We start from the raw sequence: 22,805 nt of genomic DNA, 5'->3' as shown, positions 1-22,805 counted from the left end.
ATCTGACCACTCCTTATTTAGCATCGCCCTTGATATCTCTGTGACAGCCAGGCCGGGTGTTAGATACTGGCGACTAAATGCCTTTTGGTTAAAACTGATGGGGGACCCGTCCGATATGCTTCAATCTCTTAGGGAATATTTTTGTATAAATGAAGGGACTGCGTCTCCGTTAGTCGTCTGGGAAGCAATGAAGGCCTTCCTCAGAGGATCCTTTATTAAAACAGTCAGTCGGATTAAATCTAAATCTAGAGAGCTTGATCGGCAGAAACATGATAACATGAAGCTAGCAGAGGAAGCTTTTGTGTTAAATCCTTCTATCATAACAAGCAATACCTTAAAGACTAGGCAGGAGGAGTTGAGGTGTCACCTCTTGGAGGTAGCAGAGAGGAAACGACTGTTTTATAAGCAGCAATTTTTTACTGAAGGGGAGAGTGTAGGCCATATGCTCTCGGTTATCGCAAAAGCGCAACAAGGGTCACAATGTATATCTGGCCTGTTGGATGCTGGTGGCGTCCTCAGGCGCGATACTGATAGCATTTTGAATATACTGAATAATTTTTATTCCTCTCTGTATGCTTCCAAGGTGACATGCTCGGATGAAGAGATTGACGCCTTTTTGGCCACATTAAATCTTCCTAAGCTTTCCAGGGAAGACAGTATGCGGTTAGAGGAGCCGATTGAGCTAGAAGAATTGAGGGCGGCACTAGCTGCTATGGCTAATGACAAGGCTCCAGGTTTGGATGGGCTTCCGGCGGAAGTATATAAGTCCTTTGCGGAAGTGTTGCTCCCGGAACTTCTGAAGGTACTCAATTATTCCAGGGAAAGGGGGGTGCTACCTCCGTCTATGCAGGAGGCGGTAATAGTAGTCATTCCTAAGCCGGACAAGGATCACTCTCTCCCTGACTCATATAGACCGATATCGTTACTCTCCACTGATGTTAAGTTGCTTGCAAAGGTCTTGGCCATGCGTCTGTCTAAAGTGATTCTGTCTATCATACACTCTGACCAGACAGGCTTCATGCCTCAGAAATCAACGTCAATCAATATTAGAAGAGTATTTGCCAGTATTCAACTTCCAGCTGACAATGTTGGAGATAGGGCTATCCTTTCTTTAGACGCGGCCAAGGCCTTTGACAGCATTGAGTGGCGATTCCTGTGGAGAGTTATGACGTATATGGGATTTGGAGATGAGTATATATCCTGGGTTCGGGTGTTATACTCTAACCCCAAAGCATGTGTCAGGGCGAATGGAGGGGTGTCCCCTAAGTTCTGTCTGGGCCGGGGTACTAGACAGGGGTGCCCGTTGTCGCCTCTGCTATTTACAGTTGCGATTGAGCCATTAGCTGCAGCGATTCGTAAGTCAATGGACATTAAGGGGTTTCAATATGGGACAGTTAATAATAAAGTGGCGATGTATGCAGATGACACTTTGCTTTTTCTGGGGGATACTGGTCCATCCTTGGAAGCGGCTATGAAAATCATTGATTGCTTCAGGGACCTGTCGGGTCTGACTATTAATTGGAGTAAGTCGGCGATTATGCTGCTCGACGGGCAAGTGCAATCACAGACAGTGCGAGATAGAAGTATTCCATGTGTAGCGACCTTTAAGTATTTGGGTATCCATATATCCCCGAGAATCCGAGACTTTGGGCGCCTTAACTTTGACCTGCTGGTTATTAAATTTCGTAATAAAACTAAGGCATGGTGTAAACTATACCTGTCGGTGGCGGGAAGAGCTAACCTCATTAAAATGGTGTTGATGCCCCAGCTACTCTATATTCTACATAACTCCCCGGTCTGGCTGTCAAAGTCCAAATTTGTTCCAATCAATGCTATCTTCAGGGAGCTCATATGGCGTAAGGGGCAACCGAGAATTAAGCTTGAAACGTTACAATATCCTAAAACAGAAGGGGGCCTTGCAGTGCCAAACCCCTGGGTGTACTTCCTGGCTGCACAATGCCAACATTTTAAGGGGTGGATGGAACTGGAGTCGAGTGAGATGTCGTGTCAGTTGTTTAAACATTGCTTGTCCGCTAATGACTTACTGCTGATCCTTGAGACTAGGGGGGCTGGGAAGAGTGGTCCGATGGGTGATTTGGGACACTTGATGCAGTCCGTGTGGAATAAGGTCAAGCACCTGAGGGGGGTTATCGGTAATACGGAATATACTCCACTGTGGGACAACCCCGTGCTGCCGGAATTCCTCTCCCTGTCTGAGTTTGGGGCATGGAAAAGAAAGGGTATTCTGAGGTTGGGGCATCTTTTGGAGGAAAGGAAGTTCATGTCATTTATCAGATTTCAGGAGAAGTATGAACTGCCTAGAACGCACTTTTATAAGTACCTTCAGGTGAGACACGCATACAGCGCTACATTTAAAGGTACGAATGAGGTGGCGGGGAGAGATGCTGCACTGCACTAGATTTTGTCTAAAGGGGCGAGGAGAGGTTTGATATCCTGTATATATAAGCTATTGCTTGATAAGTTTCTAGTGTCCCATCCACTGGTGGCTAAAAGTAAATGGGAAAAAGATGTTGGCAAATTAACTGATGACCAATGGTCTGATATACTGGAGGCGATACCTCTCTCTTCCCTGAGTGAAGGACGTAAACTCTCGCAGCTGTTTATTGTCCATAGAGTCTACAAAACTCCGGTTTTTTTGTTCCGTATAGGGTTTAGACCCACGGATGAATGTCCAAGGTGCTCTGTGGTGTCTGCAGATTTGTTACATATGATGTGGACGTGCGAGAGGTTAGGGAGATACTGGGAGTTGGTACGTCAGACAATACAGGACGTTTACAAGGTACGAATACCCTCTGACCCTAAAGTGTGTGTGTTAGGATATGTCTCTGAACTGGCCACAGGTCAGGTACATAAAATAGCTATAGGTAGAATGTTATATGTTGCTAGAAAGTTAATAGCCCTACATTGGATACAGACAGCGCCGCCAATCCTAGGCGAATTCCTAAGTGCGGTTGACACGATGCTGAGTTATGAACGGATGGTGTACCAGAAGCGTGGATGCCCAGCGAAATTTGGAAAATTATGGGATTTATGGCTGTCGTTTCGACGTCTGAATGGAAATGTTTAAAAATGTGCCTTTGTACTTTGCAGGTTAGGGTGGGAGGGAGGGAGGGGGGGGGGGGTCGGTTGGGTACTTAATTACTACACATAGGCTGATATCCTTTTTGTTATTTGACTTATGGACAGTATATTTCTATGTCATCCTTGTTTGCAATGTGTTAAAACGTGTATCTACACTGTAAAATGTTTAATAAAAAAGATCTGATTTAAAAAAAAAGAAACACAGGGAAACTCACTCTCTGAAGTCCCTAATAGTCCATCAGTGCAGTTAGAATTTCTGTAAATGTTTTAGTATTATAGCGAAACAGAGATATGATTTCTGGATCACTTTAGATCATTTTTGCGCCTTTTTATCTAAATTGTCACCAAATTACCAATCTAATTAAAAACATAAGTAGAGAACGGGAAGAGCAGGTAGTTGGGAGCTGCAGCTACTTCCTCAGACTGGAGGGAGGCATCTGATTTGCTCAGATCATAGTAGGTGAGCCCAGTATACAACAGTCATAGGCACTGGGATTCACGTCCCCACCTATTCCTTGGTTGAACTTGATGGACGTTTGTCTTTTTTCAACCGTATTAACTATGTAACTGCGAGACACTGGCAAATTGAAGTGTGCAAGCATTCTTCAAGCTGTGACTAAGGGCTCGTTCACACGACCGTGCTGTTTTTTGCGGTCCCGCAAAAAACGGATGCCGCCCGTGTGCCTTCCGCAATTTGCGGAACGGAACAGGAGGCCCATTATAGAAATGCCTATTCTTGTCCGCAAAACGGACAAGAATAGGACATGACTCATAATTTTCGCGGGGCCACGGAACGGAGCAACGGATGCGGACAGCACACAGAGTGCTGTCCGCATCTTTTGTGGAGCCACTGAAATGAATGGTTCTGTATACGGACCGTATGCGGAACGCAGAAAACGGCCCGTATACGGAACGCAAAATACGTTCGTGTGAACGAGCCCTAAGGCTTACATGCCAAAGCATTGCTGTTTTAGGCTTTGATCTAAATTAAGGCTTTGAACACTTCAATTTTACATGGCCTTAGACTTTGTTGCATATTGGACTTAGTAGGTCTACTGGAACTTAACCCCAAGAAAACATGCCATACAATGCCATTCTATACCTCTGCTCAATATGACTCATAGAAACATAGTTTGTAAGGCTGAAAATAGGCATCCATCCAGTTCAGCCTGTTATCCTTCAAGTTGACTTAGAGGAAGGCAAAAAACCCTCATGAGGTAGAAGCCAAATTTCCTAATTTTAGGGCAAGAAATTCCTTCCCAACTCCAACCAGGCAATCAGAATAACTCCCTGGATCAACAACCCATCTGTAGTAACTCTAACCTGTAATATTATTACGCTTCAGAAATACATCCAGGCCCCTCCTGGACTCTGTTTGTGAACTCACCATCACCACCTCCTCAGGCAGAGAGTTCCATAGTCTCACTGCTCTTACTGTAAAGAATCCTCTTCTTTGTTTGTGTACAAACCTTCTTACCACCATGGAAAGAAAAAAAATATACATCTACAGAAACCAACGGAGAGAAGGAAATAGATTCTGTAGTATGCAGGTTAGACAGAACATTTCTGGCTGCACTACATCTATTATTTTAAAGGGTTTCTACCACCACATTTTGACCTAATTAGCTGTTTGACACTAGCGATCTGCTAGTGTCTGCTCTACCTAACCATGCTATTGTAATACTTTTCTCTGCAGCGGTTACCCTAAAAAATGAACTTTTATTGCTATACAAATGAGCCTCTAGGTGCTATGGGGGTGTCTTTTCAGCACCTGGAGGCTCTGTCTACTCACCATGTCTGCCGCCCAGCTCGTCCGTCCAGCCCGCCCATCTCCTCTAGATTGACAGCCTCCATCGCGGCCGAATTCTCGCGCCTGCGCCGCGTGCGTCTGTATTCGGCGCAGGCGCAGTGACTGTCAGACCGCTCCCTGCGCCGGCATCTCCACTGCGCCTGCGCATCTCCACTGCTTGAGGCCGGGCGTCGTCTGTTCCTGGGAGCACTCTGACGTCATCGGCGCAGGCGCAGTGGAGATGCCGGCGCAGAGAGTGGTCCGACAGTCACTGCGCCGAATACAGACGCACACTGCGCAGGCGCGAGAATAGAGGAGATGGGCGGGCTGAAGGGACGAGTTGGGCGGCAGACATGGTGAGTAGACAGAGCCTCTAGGTGCTGAAAAGACGCCCCCATAGCGCCTAGAGGCTCATTTGCATAGCAATAAAAGTTCGTTTTTTAGGGTAACCGCTGCAGAAAAAGGTATTACAATAGCATGGTTAGGTAGAGCAGACACTAGCAGATCGCTAGTGTCAGACAGCTAATTAGGTCAAAATGTGGTGGTAGAAACCCTTTAATGACAGGTACGCTTTAAATTGTTAATTCCTTTTATGGTATGATATAAAATATACCAGGTGAATATATAGCATTTCTGTGTTTATTTCAGTTATTTCTCTTATTAAAAGTATATTTTGCACCAAAGGGGGTAGCTAAAGGCTCATGGTCCGTAGTGCAAGAGTTTAGCTCTTCCCTCATTGGTTTGTGGCGAGGGACAGAAAAGTACATAGCCTTCGTGCTTCCCGAGGCAAAAATTTTAATGGAACCCACTCTCCCCAATGCGAAATTCTTGACCTAACCCCTTCGTTCCAGCCAGAGGTGTAACTTGAACAGCATGCTCTTTCTATAATACTGGTGTCTTCTTATGTAGCACAAGGGTCTTTGGGCCCCCTCAGGCTCCTGAGCTGGGTAGCGACTGCTACCTCTGCACCCCCCTATAACTATGCCCCTGGTTTGCAGTTACAAGCAGTTCTTTAACAGTTTTTTTTGTTTTGCAAGGATCAGTACCAAATGAGGACAGCATTGTGACATGGAATAAGTTCTCAAAGGTAACTATTAAAAAAACTCATAAAATATTAAATGCAGCATGTGAAATATGATAAGCACCAAGGGGCACTGTAAAGGATACCACACCTCGTGCCCGCTTGACGTCACCTACGTCGAGCTCACGAGACGCAGTATGGTCACTTGTTACCAAAGCGTGACGTTACGCCCTCCAGAGGAGCAGGTAAGGTCAGCTTGGTAAAGTTTACACAGCCACCTCCTGTCCACGTGGGCACAGAGATGCAACAAGCTGAGAGAGCCTTTTCACTGCTGCCGTGAAACAGCGCCACTAGCTTCTCGTTTGATAAAAGCCCGATCCACTAACGGGATTATATAGGGTGAGAAACCAACCCGCGGTAGCTTATAACTAGGCGAAACACGGATGTGGGAATTCGTAATCGAGATACAAGACAGTACAAGATTAAATTATATATTTAATCACCTTGGGTTATAATGGTGGAATAGTCCTTGGCTGCAGTCACGTGTGGGCAGTGATGTCAGCTGGTTCCCGGTCTCTCCAAACACATTGGCACGATGTGACCCCCTTCAGAATAGACCCCGCCCGCTGGCTTGCATGGGCTTATGACCTCTAGCTGGCAGCTCCCCTCCCCGCCTATGGGTAGGGTCCACTCCTCCTTCTCTGGTGCTGGCAGAAAATGACTCATAAAACCCCTTAGGGCTCATAGCCCCAGACCAGAATGTCGCAGGAAAATGGTTCCAGGCCCAATTGATCCGCCTGGGTTCCGACTACAACTAGAGTCCAGAATGGTACCGTTATTTTGTTTCTGTGGGGAGATATGTATATCTCCCCTCCCGGGCATCCTAGCATCAAGCCAGGACCACGTGGATGTTTGGCTTTGCCCCACGATCGCAAAAAGATAACCAAATTATGCCTGGGATGGACGGACGATTCATAATTCCTTATGAAATGTAGGTGCCAACATGTCTGGGAGGTATCATTGATCCTGGGCAAGGGCTGAGACCTTCTGCTGGGGGATTTCCTGCAGTATTAGCTTGCCTCCAAACTGGCTGGTTGAGGTGTGACTTTATCCACCTGGGGCCTCCTTGAAGCCTGAACCCCTGGGGCTTCCTCCCTTGCTAGCTGACAGCAGATGGCTGGGTGGTGAGAACATATTTTGCATGTACACTGACTGTGTACATGCCAAAAGGTGAATCAAATGAGAATCAGGGCTGCCAATAAATGGTAATCCATATTCCTCACAGGCACATTTATTAAAACTGGCATTTTAGACTCCGGTCTTAATAACCCTTATACCTAGCGGTGGATCCCCGCCAGCCTCTTCATAACTTCAGTGGATCCTCCTCCACTTCTAAATGTAAGACAGCTCCCTTGCTGTCTTACGTTTAGACCATTTTCTACACATAAAACAGGCTGTCCCCTTTCCTCTCCCACGACCACTTTTTTAGACCTGGCGTGAGCAGGGAAAAGTCGCAGAATCTGCACCAGAAATGCCCCTAATTTAACCCTAATTATTGACTCCTCTAATCCATGAATTACCGCCAAAAGCAGAAAATGTAAAATTAGATTGAAAAGGATACTTATATGATGAAAATTGTTCCATCATGATGCGGCTGAGGCACCCCCCCATTTCTAAATATTTTCTGAAAGCAGACACGTGGCACATTGTGTTACAACACTTTATATGCACAGGCACCTGTGCATCAAATTGAAATTTTTCATAAAAATTGCACAAAAGTTTATATTAGTGGTTACCCAAGCAGAAAGTTATACACACCATGCCTCCTAAATGTAAATGCACTTTCAAAACCCGTCAATCCAGCAGTGGTGGCCGTGCTTGCAAATTAATGGAAAAAAACGCAGCCCTATGCTCACTGGCAGAGGTCCTGGCAACCAGAGTGGCAGACGCTTCTTATAGTGTTCAAGCACGGCCACTGCTGCTGGATTGCAGGGTGGTCATAACCTCTGGATACAAGCAGTGTATAACGTGAATCCAGCCACTAAAGGAGACAATATGGATAATAACATTACATGAGTGGCTTGTAATAACTTTCTCTACATGCTAAATGCCATTTGCTGAAATGAGACAACCCCTTTAAGTGTGTACTCTGCCTTATGCAAAGAAAATTATACTCCCCAAAAAACTGTAAAATGTGAGGAGCTCATACTAGAGATGAGTGAACTGATTCTAACAAATCGACTTTTCTCATCAGCAGGACTTCTTCATCCACAGGTAAAGAAGCGCCCACCTGCCACTAGATTGACAGGGCTGGACATTAAGCCCGGCCCTGATAATTTCCTCCCTTCACTGCAGCTCAGATTAGCAGAGCAAGGGCTGAGAGTCTTCTTCGGAGATGTGACCACGCAGGATTACAAATCCCTAAACCTAAAGGGGTTATCCAACCCCTATAATGCCCCTCCAAAATGTGTCATGGATAATATAGCAGATAGCTGGAAGTTATGGATAAACATCCGACTGGCTTGATCCAAAACTAAGGAGCATAAAGGTGACCCCTCTAAAACCCTAAGAGCTCACCCTGACTTCTAAGCACATACAAAAGGTCTCAGAGGTAGACGATTGCATGCCCTCGTACCTAGACTGTGTGACACCTGAAAACCCTATAATAGTGAGGGGACACGACCACCGGCTCCCTGCACTTAATACGGAGGGAGTCAGGGTCACCTACAATCAAGCCAGCAAAGAAACACAATACAAGAAAGGACTTATCTGAACAAGCAGTAACAGAAGTCTCCAGCAGTGATCACTTCAATCCAGGAAGTAGTATAAACCGCAAAGTGAGGCAGTATGGGAGGGAATATAAAGGGAGGCAATTAGTGTGAATAGGTGACAGCTGGGAGAAGGAAAAGAGATGACAAAGTGAAACCAAAACAAAGAACATCATGCAAGAGGTAGAGAACGTCTGCCAGACCTTCTCAGAGAGCTGGCGGTGACAAAATGCCTGTGCACCTCACACTGGTTATACTTACCCTGCTCCCCGGCACCCGCGTCACTTTTTATGCCCACACGGCCGCCGCTGCATCTCCCTGTCACGCGGATCAAAACATAAGCGGGGGGAGGGTCAGCCAATAGCAGGCCGCAACGGGAACAAGCCTCCTTAACAATAGATGATCCAGAATTGTTATTACATGGGGAATGTGAGTAGTTACTAAGGCAGACATGTCAGGAATGCTGACAGGTCCTCCTTAAGTTTGCTCACAGACAGACATGTTGCAGATGTCTTATTGTGGACAGGATGGGGACAGTGACACATGGAAACATTATTGATGTTTGTATGTGTGGGGTGCAAGTATTTGATGCTATGACCAGGAGACTGGTAAATGTCTGGGTTGTGGCTGATTAGATGAGCAAGCGTTCATATTCCTAATACTTTTGTGGAAGTAAAAGAGACCCCTCCATCAATCAGAGAGCAGGTATGCTCTGTGATATGAAGGGAAGGTGATAACACAAGTCCATGTTAGCCCCCTCCCCTGGTATCATGCACAGCTACAAAGGGAGAGGAGGATCAATGCCTCTCTTTCTCTCCCTGCAGCATGTTCCCCACTGCTCTTCCACTCTTCCACCATGCTGGCTGAGATCAAAGTCACCTAAAGGGCAGGTGGGGTGTGCTTCAACCTGGTCTAGCTCAGGCTGTATAGCAGCTAGAGATACAAGAATGTAAGCTTTAAAACAAGACCGGGATAACGTACAGTTACGTCATGGAGTGCTGTACACACTGAGCCCACTCTATACGCGTCCAGAGTTTGCTGTATATAACAGCCAACGCCCAGCTGCAATGACTGGGATCGGCGATGACTCTAATACCAGTCATTTAACCCCTCATAAATCTCAGGGTTCCGATTGGATGCGATGATAGTTTGGGGCCGTAAGAAAGTTCCCAGGGCTGTCATGTCTAATTACCTGAAAAGTTGTGCATGGGGCACAGCTTCACAGGCAGGCTCTGAAAATCCCATAGACTGCAATACTATTCCATTGCGGTCTATGGGAAAGCGATCAGAAGATGGCTTGTCCAACTCAATAAGACAACTAAAAGATAAAGGCAAAAAATTCAAATCGCGTACAGGTATAGCCGTGTCCAAAAATGTCTGAACTATTTAACCATAAAAATATTTTTCCTGCGCAGTGTATACCGTAACAGAAAAGAAAAAGAAAAATTTGCTTGTCCATCATTTTTGGTCACCTTGTTCTCTCCAAAACTTTGAACAAAAGGTGATCAAAAAGTCGTATGGACCCCCCAAAATGGTACCAAAAAATACAGTACATCCTACAAAATGCAGCTCTGAAGACAGAAATATAAGTTATGGCTGTCATAATATGGCGGTGCAAAGCATATCAGTAAAGCATATTAAAAACGATATAAATGGAATATTGCCATAAATGTACCACAGAATAATATCCATCCAATACAAGCTATGGCAAAAATAAACACTGCAATTAAAAAGCACAACTTGTCCCCCAAGAAACAAACCCCTATACGGCTACGTGAACAGAAAACGTAAAAAAATTATGACTCTTCGAAGGCGGGGAGGGAAAAACGAAAATTAAAAATATGCGGTGTCCCGAAAGGGTTAAAGCATCACAGATGTGATGTGAACATAGTATAAGGGGCATCACTCATCTTTTATCAGGGATGGTTAATGCAACATAATAGTCAGGACAGTATGGTGTGAAGAGGTGTTAGAAAAATCTAGTCATATCATACAGAGCTGTATGGAGCACTATTCTAGCATGGCAATGATGCAACAGACAGGAATAAATAGAGGAGAATTGGGAGGGCTGGTGGAATCTGAGCTGAATGGTATAAACCTCAGTAAGCAAAATGTATTGGGTGTAAAGCAGTTTACAAATCTACTACTTTTACTTATCAATTTTACAGGAAAATATGCATGGTGTATCCTTCACCTTTTGGGAGTGGTTTGATGCAGTTTTAGCTCTTGTGGTAGCACGCCTATTAGACATCTGGAATGATAGGTAAGTCTTAGGATAAGATATATAAAATGTTCATTTTGCTTACGTGAGATAATTAAGTAACCAGTACTGACCACCATCACCAAAAATCAAGTAGCTATTGGTTTTCTGTGACGCATTGCTTTCATTGGGGGACCCGCACCTACACCGAGAATGGAGCCATTCATTTCTATTGGGCCTCTGCTTTTTCCGTCAGCCCCATAAAAATGAATGAGAGCGGTGGCCGCACAAGCGTGATGTGCTCCCATTCACTAGTATGGGGAGAGCGTTTGGCGGTGGCTGGACCCTGGGAAACCCAGGGTCCTCCAGCTATCGCTCTCCCTGTTCCATCCTCAGCATAGGTGGGGGTCACAGAGGTGGGACCCGCACCTATCAGACAATGGAGGTATATACTGTACTAGCAATGGGAATACCCCTTTAATGATAAATTCAGCCCCAGGTCTTGTGGGATGTTCCCAGTATGAAGTGGTTAGTACGTTCCAAAAGTAGTCTAAGGAAGGATAGCCTGGGAATCAGTGACAAGGCCATAGGCACGTAAGGCTCAGATGTGGCAGGTTGTTTGTCTAGTCTGATCTGGCAGAAGAGCTACTATAGCACACATTGCTCATAAAGTTCATGCTGGCTGTGATAGAAATCTGTCAGAGCACACATTGTGTGGTATCTTGCTGTGTAGTTTTCAGTTTTGATGTTGAGCCTGTTTATGTAGACTGTATACACTTTGCATCTTGGTGGTCTCAATAACTTACTCGTTCTCCCTCTACATTTTTATTTTTTCTCATTGTGACAGCCATGTGATGGGGTTTGTGAGTCGGATTACAGAGGAAGATCTTCTGAAGACCAAGCAACAGGGTACCTTCCTCCTTCGCTTTAGTGAAAGCATGCGTGATGGAGGGATTACATGTTCCTGGGTGGACCACCAGCCTGATGGTAGGCTATACCAATATATCGTAATCCTGCTGTGAGCACGGGTTAGTCTTGTTTGTAACATTAGTTATCACTTTCATTATCTTATGGTGAACATGGCTAGACATGCAATTATAGTATACATAATGTCAAGGTGAAAATGGAGCAGTCTGACATGAGATAAGAAAATATGTGGCATTATATATAACAGCGGTGTCGTAAAGTGATTGACATGTCTCCTCACAGGAACCTATTTAATCCAGTCTGTTGAGCCCTTCACCAAAAAGGAGTTATGCCATATCCCCCTCACAGAGATCATCCGGAACTACCAACTTCTGACCGAGGAAAACATCCCGGAGAACCCCCTGAAATATCTGTATCCCAATATCCCTAAGGATGAAGCTTTTGGGAAGTATTATGAGGAGAGAACTGAAGGTGAATGGAGAACGCCTAATATGTACAATCCTCTATGAAACATGTCTACCAAACTTTTTCAACAGGAAAATGGCCCAAAATTCCAGCGCTCTTTACTAATTAATTACACAATATTTCCTGTAGCTGTTTAACTACGTAGTTTGTCAACTTTAAGAGTAAAGCCGCATTTACACTATCTGAGAAGCAGCCGATTATCAGGAAGCGTTCCTTCTCAACAATTAGCTTCTCATTAAGTGAAGGTGAAGTTCTGGATTTACATGCAGCGATTACCTCCACAGTATGAGGATGAGCAATGGCTGCTATCGCTAGTCCCCATACAGAATCATTGTTCCTAGGCAGCAGAGCGCTGTTTAGACAGGACGATTGCTTCCCGGGAACTATGATTGAAGTGTTTGCACCTCCGATCAGCCCACCCAATGAATGAGTGTTTCACTCGTTCATTGGTTGATCTGTGGCACCTTTAGATGGGCAGAATATCGGGGATGAGCGTTTGTAGGAACCTTCATTCCTGATATCGGTCCAATATGGGCCTTGTAAATCCACCTTATTTCAGGATTGAACAGAACTGCATGTAGACTTTTGTCTCATCTCAGTTAAGGCCTCATGCACACGACCGTTCTGTTTTTTACGGTGCCGCAAACCGCAGATTCGCAAAAAACGGAAGCCGCCCGTGTGCCTTCCGCAATTTGCGGAACGGAACGGGCGACCCATTGTAGAAATGCCTATCCTTGTCCGCAAAACGGACAAGAATAGGACATGCTATATTTTTTTTGCAGGGCCACGGAACGGAGCAACGGATGCGGACAGCACATGAAGTGCTGTCCGCATCTTTTGCGGCCCCATTGAAGTGAATGGGTCTGCACCCGGGCCTCAAAAACTGCGGCTCGGATACGGACCCGAAAAACGGTCGTGTGCATGAGGCCTAAAGATAAAAGAATTGTGTAGCCTTCTCTGCGGATAAGTCCATACAATGTGTGAGTCAATTTGCCAGTTCTCTAATATTCACTTAACCTGTTACGGACACAGGGCGTACCCCCTTATGGCCTTATTTCACCATTTTTTGCAAATCTGACCAGTGTCACTTTATGTGGTGATAACTTTAAAACGCTTTTACTTATCCAGGCAATTCTGAGATTGTTTTTTCGTCACATATTGTACTTCATAGCACTGGTAAAATGGAGTCAAAAAAAATCTTTTTTATTTATAAAAAAATACCAAATTTACCAAAATTTTGAAAAAATTAGCAAATTTCCAAGTTTCAATTTCTCTACTTCTATAATACATAGTAATACCTCCAAAAATAGTTATCAGTTTACATTCCCCATTTGTCAACTTCATGTTTGGGTCATTTTGGGAATGCCATTTTATTTTTTGGGGACGCTACAAGGCTTAGAAGTTTAGAAGCAAATCTTTATATTTCTCAGACATTCTGAAATTTTCAAAAACCCACTTTTTAGGGACCAGTTCAAGTCTGAAGTCACTTTGTGAGGCTTACATAATAAAAACTACCCAAAAATGACCCCATTCTAGAAACTACACCCCTCAAGGTATTCAAAACTGATTTTACAAACATCATTGATGGCAAATGGAGATGAAATTTCAGAATTTCAATTTTTGGCCAAATTTTCCATTTTAATCCATTTTTTCCACTAACAAAGCAAGGGTTAACAGCGAAACAAAACTCTATATTTATTGCCCTGACTCTGCGGTTTACAGAAACACCCGATATGTGGTCGTACACCACTGTACGGCCCCACGTCAGGGCGTAGAGGGAAAGGAGTGCCGTGTGGTTTTTGGAAGGCAGATTTCGCTGGACTGGTTTATTTACACCATGTCCCATTTGAAGCCCCCTGATGCACCCCTAGAGTAGAAACTCCAAAAAAGTGACCCCATTTTGGAAACTATGGGATAAGGTGGCAGTTTTTTTGGTACTATTTTAGATTTTTGGTTGCTCTATATTACACTTTTTGTGAAGCAAAGTAACAAAAAATTTGAATTCTGAAATTTTATCTCCATTTGTCATTGACTCTTGTGGAACACTTAAAGGGTTAGCAAAGTTTGTAAAATCTGTTTTGAATAATATGAGGGCGTAGTTTCTTAAATGGGGTCACTTTTTGGAGTTTCTACTCTAGGGGGGCTTCAAATGGGACATGGTGTCAAAAAAACAAGTCCAGCAAAAACTGCCTTCCAAAATCCATATGGCATTCCTTTCCTTCTGCGCCCTGCCGTGTGCCCGTACAGCAGTTTACAACCACATATGAGGTGTTGCTGTAAACTAAAGAATTGGGGCAATAAATATTGAGTTTTGTTTGGCTGTTAACCCTTGCTTTGTTACGGGAAAAAATGGATTAAAATGGAAAATTTGCCAAAAAATACCTGTTTTGGCACCGTTTTTATTTTTTAGTATTTACAACGTTCATCTGACAGATTAGATCATGTGCTATTTTTATAGAGCAGATTGTTATGGACACAGGGATACCTAATATGTTAACTTTTTTAAATTTATTCAAGTTTTACACAATAATATCATTTTTTAAACAAAAAAAATCATTTTAGTGTCTCCATAGTCTAAGAGCCATATATTTTTTATTTTTTGGGCGATTGTCTTAGTTAGGGTCTCATTTTTTGCAGGATGAGATGACTGTTTTAATGGTATGATTTCGGGGTGCGTATACCTTTTTGATCGCTTGCTATTACACTTTTTGTGATGTAAGATGACAAAATTATGACTTTTTTTACACCATTTTTATTTTTTATTTTTACATTGTTCACCTGAGGGGTTAGATCATGTGATATTTTTATAGAGCAGGTTCTTACGGACACGGCAATACCTAATATGTATACTTTTTTTTATTTATTAAGGTTTTACACAATAATATCATTTTTGAAAACGAAAAAAGTTGTTTTAGTGTCTCCATAGTCTGAGAGCCATAGTTTTTTACATTTTTTGGGCCATTGTCTCATGTAGGGGCTCATTTTTTGCGGTATGGGGCGACGGTTTGAATGGTACTATTTTGGAGTACATACGACATTTTTGATCACTTTTATTACCTTTTTTGGAAAGTAAGGTGGGCAAAATTTCAATTTCATCATAGTTTTTATTTTTATTTTTTTATGGCGTTCACCGTGCGGGGAAAGTAACATGACTGTTTTATAGATCAGGTCGTTACGGACGCGGTGATATGTAACATGTATAGGGAATTTAGTTTTTTAAATTTTTAATCAGGGATAAATGTTTTTTTGTTTTTTTTTACTTTTTTGCACTTTTTAAACATTTTTTATTTTTTACCCAGACCCACTTGGTTCTTGAAGATCCAGTGGGTCTGATGTCTGTATAATACAGTACAGTACACTATATAGTGTACTGTACTATATTTCACTTACACTTTGTCTGAACAGATCTCTGCCTTTAGCACAGATCTGTTCAGCACCATGGACAGCAGGATGCCTGAGAAGGCGTCCTGTTGCCATGGGAACCTTCCCCGTCTGCCACAACTGAGCAGACGGGGAAGGGGAGGGGGGCTCCCTCCCTCTGTGACCCCATCCTGTCCGGGGGCTGCAAAGGCCCTGTTAACCTCTACCATACAGCGGTCCCTACGGACCGCGGTATGGAAGGGGTTAAAACGGCTGACATCTGCACAGATGTCAGCCGTTTGAATCAGAGTGTCAGCAATGAGCTGACACTCTGATTCAACCGCTAGATCATCCTGAGAATAAACGGGGGGCGGGCGGAAGATCGCACGCCCGCCCCCCACACTGCCGCCTGCCTCCCGCACCGCCCGCAATCATCCCCCCCGCTGCGCCTGCAGGCACAAAAACACAGAGGGCTGCAGGGGGAGGGGGGAGTTAACTTTGAAATACAGGCACTTTGAGGTTTCTGATCCCTGCGGTCACGGACCGCAGGGATCAGAAACTTGCATAAGCGCTACAAACCGCAGGTCTGAATTGACCTGCGGTTTGTAGTGATCGGCAATGCGGGGGGTCACAGGACCCCCCTAGGCATTGTCACAGGGTGCCTGCTGAATGATTTCAACAGGCACCCAGTTCTGATCACTGCCGGCCGTGCGGCAGTGATCGGAACTACATAGGACGTACAGGTACGCCCTGTGTCCTTAAGTACCGGGACATCAGGGCGTACCTGTACGCCCTGTGTCCTTAAGGGGTTAAGGACACAGGGCGTACCTGTACGCCCTGTGTATTTCTGATCACCGCCGCGTGGCGGGCGGTGATCGGAACCCGGTGCCCCCCGTGTAGGCGATCGCAGCAAACCACAGGTCCCGATAACCCGGAACAGGATGGTGATCGGTGGTGTGATAATACTCCACCAATCACCATCCTGCGATCCTGAGAGGTGATGTGACATCACCTCTCAGGATCGGCTCTGATTGGTCGGCTGTAGGGGCGGGAGGTTCAAATTAGAGCAGCACTCCTCTCCTCCTCCTTTTCAGTGCGGGAGCTCGAGGAGAGAGGAGCGCTGCATGTCGTCGGAGCTCAGCACCCCCATCTGTCCAGGCATGACCCCATCTGTGCCCAGCACTCCCCATCTGTGCAATCAGGTACTTAGGGAAAGGTTGGGTTAGGCAGGGATATAAAGGGAAAGTTAGTGGAAGGAAAAAAAAAATAACTGTTTGTGTTTGCAGGCCTTTTTTTTTTTTTTTTTTTTTTTTTTTTTTTTTTTTTTTTTGTGCGTACGCTGACTGTGGCTGGCACTCTTAGCATCCGGCCACTGTTAGCGCATCTCACACCCCACCGCTGATAAACTTTGGACGGTTGATCAGTGATTTTGAATTTTATTTTATTTTATTTATTTTTTTCAAATTTTTTGCCCTTTTTTTTGTCTGTTAGGTTTAGGGTGAGTTCGCGAACACCCGTGCCCCCACACACACACACACACTGAATAAAGATTTACACGCACACACACATGCAGACACACACTCCCCTATGGCCCGCCGGATGTTTTCAGCCAAGGAGGCATACGCCCAGCTTGCCTCCGACTCCGAGAGTCCTAGTGAAGACGAGGATGACTCCACTTTCCTTTTGTCATCCGCATCCTCCTCCTCATCTAGCGATGATGATGAGCCCCCAAGGCAGCGGAGACGCCACCAGGCGGAGCAAGGGGACCGCCATGCTAGGGACCCTGTGGCCCACCCTAGTACGAGCAGCTCTGGGGCTCGTACTAGTTTTACGGCCCACCAGTTAAATCCACCGGAGCTCCCTGCCGGTGAACTTGTCTGGTGTACCCCAGAGCGTTTTGAGCCTGTGATTCCTGATTTTGGAGGCCAACCAGGAATCCAGATTTCCACAGTGGGCTTTACTGAATACGACTACTTTAGTCTTTTTTTCAGTGACCACTTTGTAAATATAATGGTGGAGCAAACAAACCTGTACGCCCAACAGTTTGTTGCTCAACACCCGGGCTCCTTTTTGGCTAGGCCCGGTGGCTGGACACCGGTCAGTGCAGCCGAGATTAGGACGTTTTGGGGCCTCGTGCTGCACATGGGCCTAGTCAAGAAACCTAGTGTCAGGCATTACTTAAGTGAGGACGTCCTCTACCAGACCCCACTTTACAGTACGGCCATGACATGTACCCGGTTTGAGGCCACCCGGAAATGCCTGCATTATTCAGATAATGCAGCATGTTCCCCTTCCCCCAAGGTGATCCTGCCTATGTCCGCCTGTACAAAATCAGGCCGGTCATCGATCACTTTGGGGCCTAATTTGTACAGGCCTATGTACCTGGAAGGGAGGTCCCGGTTGAGTCTCTCATTGCGTTCAAGGGGAGACTCATTTTCCGCCAGTATGTTCCCTCAAAGCTGGCGAGGTATGGCGTGAAGCTGTACAAACTTTGTGAGAGTACCTCAGGGTACACTTACAAGTTTCGTGTGTACGAGGGGCGAGATTCCCGTATTCAACCCCCAGAATGTCCCCCCACTCTGGGTGTTAGCTGGAAACTTGTGTGGGACCTTATGCAACCACTGCTAGATAAAGGTTACCACCTGTACGTGGATAACTTTTATACTAGTATCCCCTTGTTCCAGTCCCTCGCTTGTGGGACCGTGCGTAAAAATCAACGTGGCCTCCCTGCCCACCCCTTCCAGGTACCTATCCCCAGGGGTGAGACCCGTGCCCTTACCAGTGAGAACCTGTTGCTGTTCAGATATAAGGACAAGAGGGATGTCCTTGTACTGTCCACAATTCATGGTAACGGCATCGTCCCTGTGCGAGGTACCGCGGCAACGGTCCTCAAGCCCGATTGTATCGTCGACTACAATCGGTATATGGGAGGAGTTGATCTCTCTGATCAAGTCCTCAAGCCATATAACGCCATGCGCAAAACCCGGGCATGGTACAAAAAAGTTGCGGTCTACTTGGTGCAGGTTGCCTTGTACAACTCTTTTGTGCTGTCCCGGAGCGCTGGCAACACAGGGCAGTCCTATTCCTTCAGTTCTATGAGGCAGTCCTCAAGGTCCTGATCTTTTCTGACCGGGAAAGAGCAGGCCGGAGTACCTAGGGAACTGGAGGCGCCCGGATCGTCCCTGGCCAACACTTTCCAGGTGTGGTCCCCCATACTGGAAAGAAGGGACGGACCCAAAAAAAGTGCAGAGTCTGTCGCAGGAGGGGGATGCGGAAGGACACCACTACTCAGTGTGACACGTGCCCCGATCATCCGGGCCTCTGCATTGACGGTTGCTTCAGGGAGTACCACACTTCTATGGAGTACTAAATTTATATCCCAATTTAGCCACTGACAATCGGATAAAAAACTGGTTCTCAGACTTGAGACACTTAAACAAAAAATTGTTTTTTCAAAAATATTATTTAGTAAAACTAAAATAAAAAAGTAGACATATTAGGCATTGCAGCGTCCTTAATAATCTGATCTATAAAAATACCCCCGCAACCCCTCAGATGAACACGGTCAAGAAAATAAAATAAAAACGGTGCAAAAAAAGGTTTTTTTTGTCGCCTTACATCACAAAAATTGTAATAGCAAGCGATCAAAAAGTCATATGCCCCCAAAATAGTGCCAATAAAACCGTCCTCTCATCCCGCAAAAAATGAGCCCCTACCTAAGATAATCGGCTAAAAATAAAAATAAGATGCGGGTGCGTTGCGGGAAAATGCGCAATTTTTCCGCACGAGTGCAAAACATTGTAATGCGTATGCACGCGCGTGAGAAAAATCGCCATGTTTGGTACCCAAACCCGAACTTCTTCTTCTTCAGAAGTTCGGGTTTGGGTTAGGTGTTCTGTAGATTGTATTATTTTCCCTTATAACATGGTTATAAGGGAAAATAATAGCATTCTTAATACAGAATGCATAGTATAATAAGGCTGGAGGGGTTAAAAAAAATAATAAAATAATTTAACTCACCTTAATCCACTTGATCGCGCAGCCCGGCTTCTCTTCTGTCGTCTTCTTTGCTGTGCACAGGAATAGGACCTTTGATGACGTCACTGTGCTCATCACATGGTCCAATCACATGGTTCATCACCATGGTGAGGGACCATGTGATTGGATCATGTGATGTGACGTCACCACAGGTCCTTAGCCGGCAGCTCAACATTACAGAAGAAGACAGAGATCCGCAACTACGCGATCAAGTGGACTCGGTGAGTTAATTTTATTTATTTTTTTAACCCCTCCATCACTATTTTACTTTGCATTCTGTATTCAGAATGCTATTATTTTCCCTTATAACCATGTTATAAGGGAAAATAATACAGATCGGGTCCCCAGCCCGATCGTCACCTAGCAACCATGCGTGAAAATCGCACCGCATCCGCACTTGCTTGCGGTGACTGCGATTTTCACGCGGCCCCATTCACTTCTATGGGGCCTGCGTTGCGTGAAAAACGCAGAATATAGAGTATGCTGCGATTTTCACGCAACGCACAAGTGATGCGTGAAAATCACCGCTCGTGTGCACACAGCCCCATAGAAATGAATGGGTCAGGATTCAGTGCGGGTGCAATGCGTTCAACTCACGCATTGCACCCGCACGGAATACTCGCCCGTGTGAAAGGGGCCTTAGACTATGGAGATACTAAAATGTTTTTTTTTGTTGTTTATTAAAAGATAATATAGTGTAAAACATAAATAAATAAATAAAAAGTAGACATATTAGGTATCGCAGCGTCCGTAAGAATCTGCTCTATAAAAATACCCCCCCTAACCACTCAGATGAACACGGCAAATTTGCCATTTTAATCAGTTTTTTTCCAATAACAAAGTAAGGGTTAATAGCCAAACAAAACTTAATATTTATTACCCTTATACCGCAGTTTACAGAAACACTCCAGATGTGGTTGTAAACTGCTGTATGACCAAACGGCAGGGCGCTGAAGGAAAGGAACGCCGTATGGTTTCTGGAAGGCAGATTTTGATGGCCTTATTTTTTGGCACTATGTCCCATTTGAAGCCCCCCTGATGCACCCCTAGAGTAAAAACTCCATAAAAGCGACCCCATCTAAGAAACTACACCCCTCAAGGTATCCAAAACTGATTTTACAAACGTCGTTAACCCTTTAGGTGTTCCACAAGAGTTATTGGCAAATGAAGATGAAATTTCAGAATTTCTATTTCTGGTAACCTTGCCTCACAAAAATGTAATATAGATAAACCAAAAAGCATATGTACCCTAAAAATAGCCCCAACAAAACAACCACCTTATCCCATAGTTTCCAAAATGGGGTCACTTTTATGGAGTTTCTACTCTAGGGGTGCATCAGGGGGGCTTCAAATGGGACATGGTGTAAATAAACCTGTCCAGCAAAATCTGCCTTCCAAAAACCACACGGCGCACCTTTCCCTCTACACCCTACTGTGTGCCCGTACAGTAGTTTACGGCCACATATGGGATGTTTCTGCAAACTACAGAATCGGGGCAATAAATATAGCATTTTGTTTGGCTGTTAACCCTTGCTTTGTTACTGGAAAAAATGAATTAAAATAGAAAATTTGGCCAAAAATTGAAAATTCTCAAATTTCATCCCCATTTGCCAATAACTCTTGTGCAACACCTAAAGGGTTAACAAAGTTTGAAAAATCAGTTTAGAATACGTTGAGGGGTGTAGCTTCTAGAATGGGGTCATTTTTGGGTGGTTTCTATTATGTAAGCCTCACAAAGTAACTTCAGACCTGAACTGGTCCCTAAAAATTGGGTTTTTGAAAATTTCTGAAAAATTTCAAGATTTGCTTCTAAACGTCTAAGCCTTGTAATGTCCCCAAAAACTAAAATGTAATTCCCAAAATGACCCAAACATGAAGTAGACATATGGGGAATGTAAAGTAATAACTATTTTTGGAGGTATTACTATGTATTATAGAAGTAGAGAAATTTAAACTTGGAAATTAGCCATTTTTTCAAAAATTTATGGTAAATTTGGTATTTTTTTATAAATAAAATTTTTATTTTTTTTACTTCACTTTACCACTGTCATAAAGTACAATATGTGACGAAAAAACTATCTCAGAATGGCCTGGATAAGTAAAAGCGTTTTAAAGTTATCACCACTTAAAGTCACACTGGTCAGATTAGCAAAAAATGGCCTGGTCCTTATGGTGAAATAAGGCTGTGTCCTTAAGGAGTTAAAGGGAAGAACCGTTTTATGCAGTCCTATCTGAGGTCACCATAATTATCATGACTGAGAGATAGACCCAGCCATGTTCTCTCACTAATGAACAGTACCTGGTTCAGGCTGAGCCATGTAGTACCCAAACTAGGGAGTCTTAGTATTCATGAGTCGTCATCCCCCTTCCTGCTCCAATTGGCAGCCTTTTATCTATACACATTTCCTCATAGCATGGTTGTCAATCATCAGCAGAAGGGGCAGCCAGGAGCTCTTGAATATGGGGAACATCCGAGCTCCCGCACAGTACTGAGCGAACTAACACTCTGTTCGTGCTGAAGCTGGCCAATAGTGAGGTATATACCGTAAGTAACTCTGAGTTTTAATCAGGGTCTCTGTCACCATCTTGTGCTGTCTTTAGGGCAGCATAAAATTGGTGACAGAATCACTTTGTAGCGAGTGTAAAAGTTGGTAAATTAATTTGCTCGCTCCAAAGATTGAGCAAAGACTGGAGCAAATGAGAATGCAGGCAGACTGTAAAGTGGGCTTCATGGGAGACCCTTTATTAGCTTCGTTCTCACACAAGAAGTGCCTGTCAAACCATATACCGTATTTTTCGCTTTATAAGATGCACCTGATTATAAGACGCACCTAGGTTTTTGAGGCGGAAAAGAATAAAAAATATATTTTGAACCAAAAGGTATGCTTTTGGTGGATTTTGAACTAATGGTCTGGGGATGACACTGTTATGGGGCTCTGTGGATGACGCACTGTTATGGGGGATCTGTGGATGACACACTGTTATGGGGGAGATCTATGGATGATGCACTGTTATGGGGGGGGGAATCTGTGGATGATGCACTGTTATGGGGGGGGGGAATCTGTGGATGATGCACTGTTATGGGGGGGATCTATGGATGATGCACTGTTATGGGGGGGGAATCTGTGGATGATG

The 22,805-nt window shown here is 44.5% G+C and overlaps 1 protein-coding gene across 2 annotated transcripts in view; it reads left to right on the top strand.

The window, feature by feature from the left end:
- Window positions 1-22,805, top strand: part of STAT2 (signal transducer and activator of transcription 2) — a 142,855-nt gene that overhangs the window by 93,393 nt on the left and 26,657 nt on the right. For both annotated transcript variants that reach the window (XM_040425607.1, XM_040425608.1), the window contains exons 18-21: window positions 5,929-5,978; window positions 10,849-10,943; window positions 11,728-11,867; window positions 12,090-12,278. In XM_040425607.1, coding sequence (XP_040281541.1) covers window positions 5,929-5,978; window positions 10,849-10,943; window positions 11,728-11,867; window positions 12,090-12,278 — 474 coding nt within the window. The remainder of the gene's footprint in view (window positions 1-5,928; window positions 5,979-10,848; window positions 10,944-11,727; window positions 11,868-12,089; window positions 12,279-22,805) is intronic.

The sequence above is a fragment of the Bufo bufo genome, chromosome 3, assembly GCF_905171765.1.
Source record: "Bufo bufo chromosome 3, aBufBuf1.1, whole genome shotgun sequence".
Classification (NCBI taxonomy): Eukaryota; Metazoa; Chordata; class Amphibia; order Anura; family Bufonidae; genus Bufo; species Bufo bufo.
The sequence above is the reverse complement of the archived record's forward strand: the minus strand, read 5'-3'. Positions and strand labels throughout refer to the sequence as shown.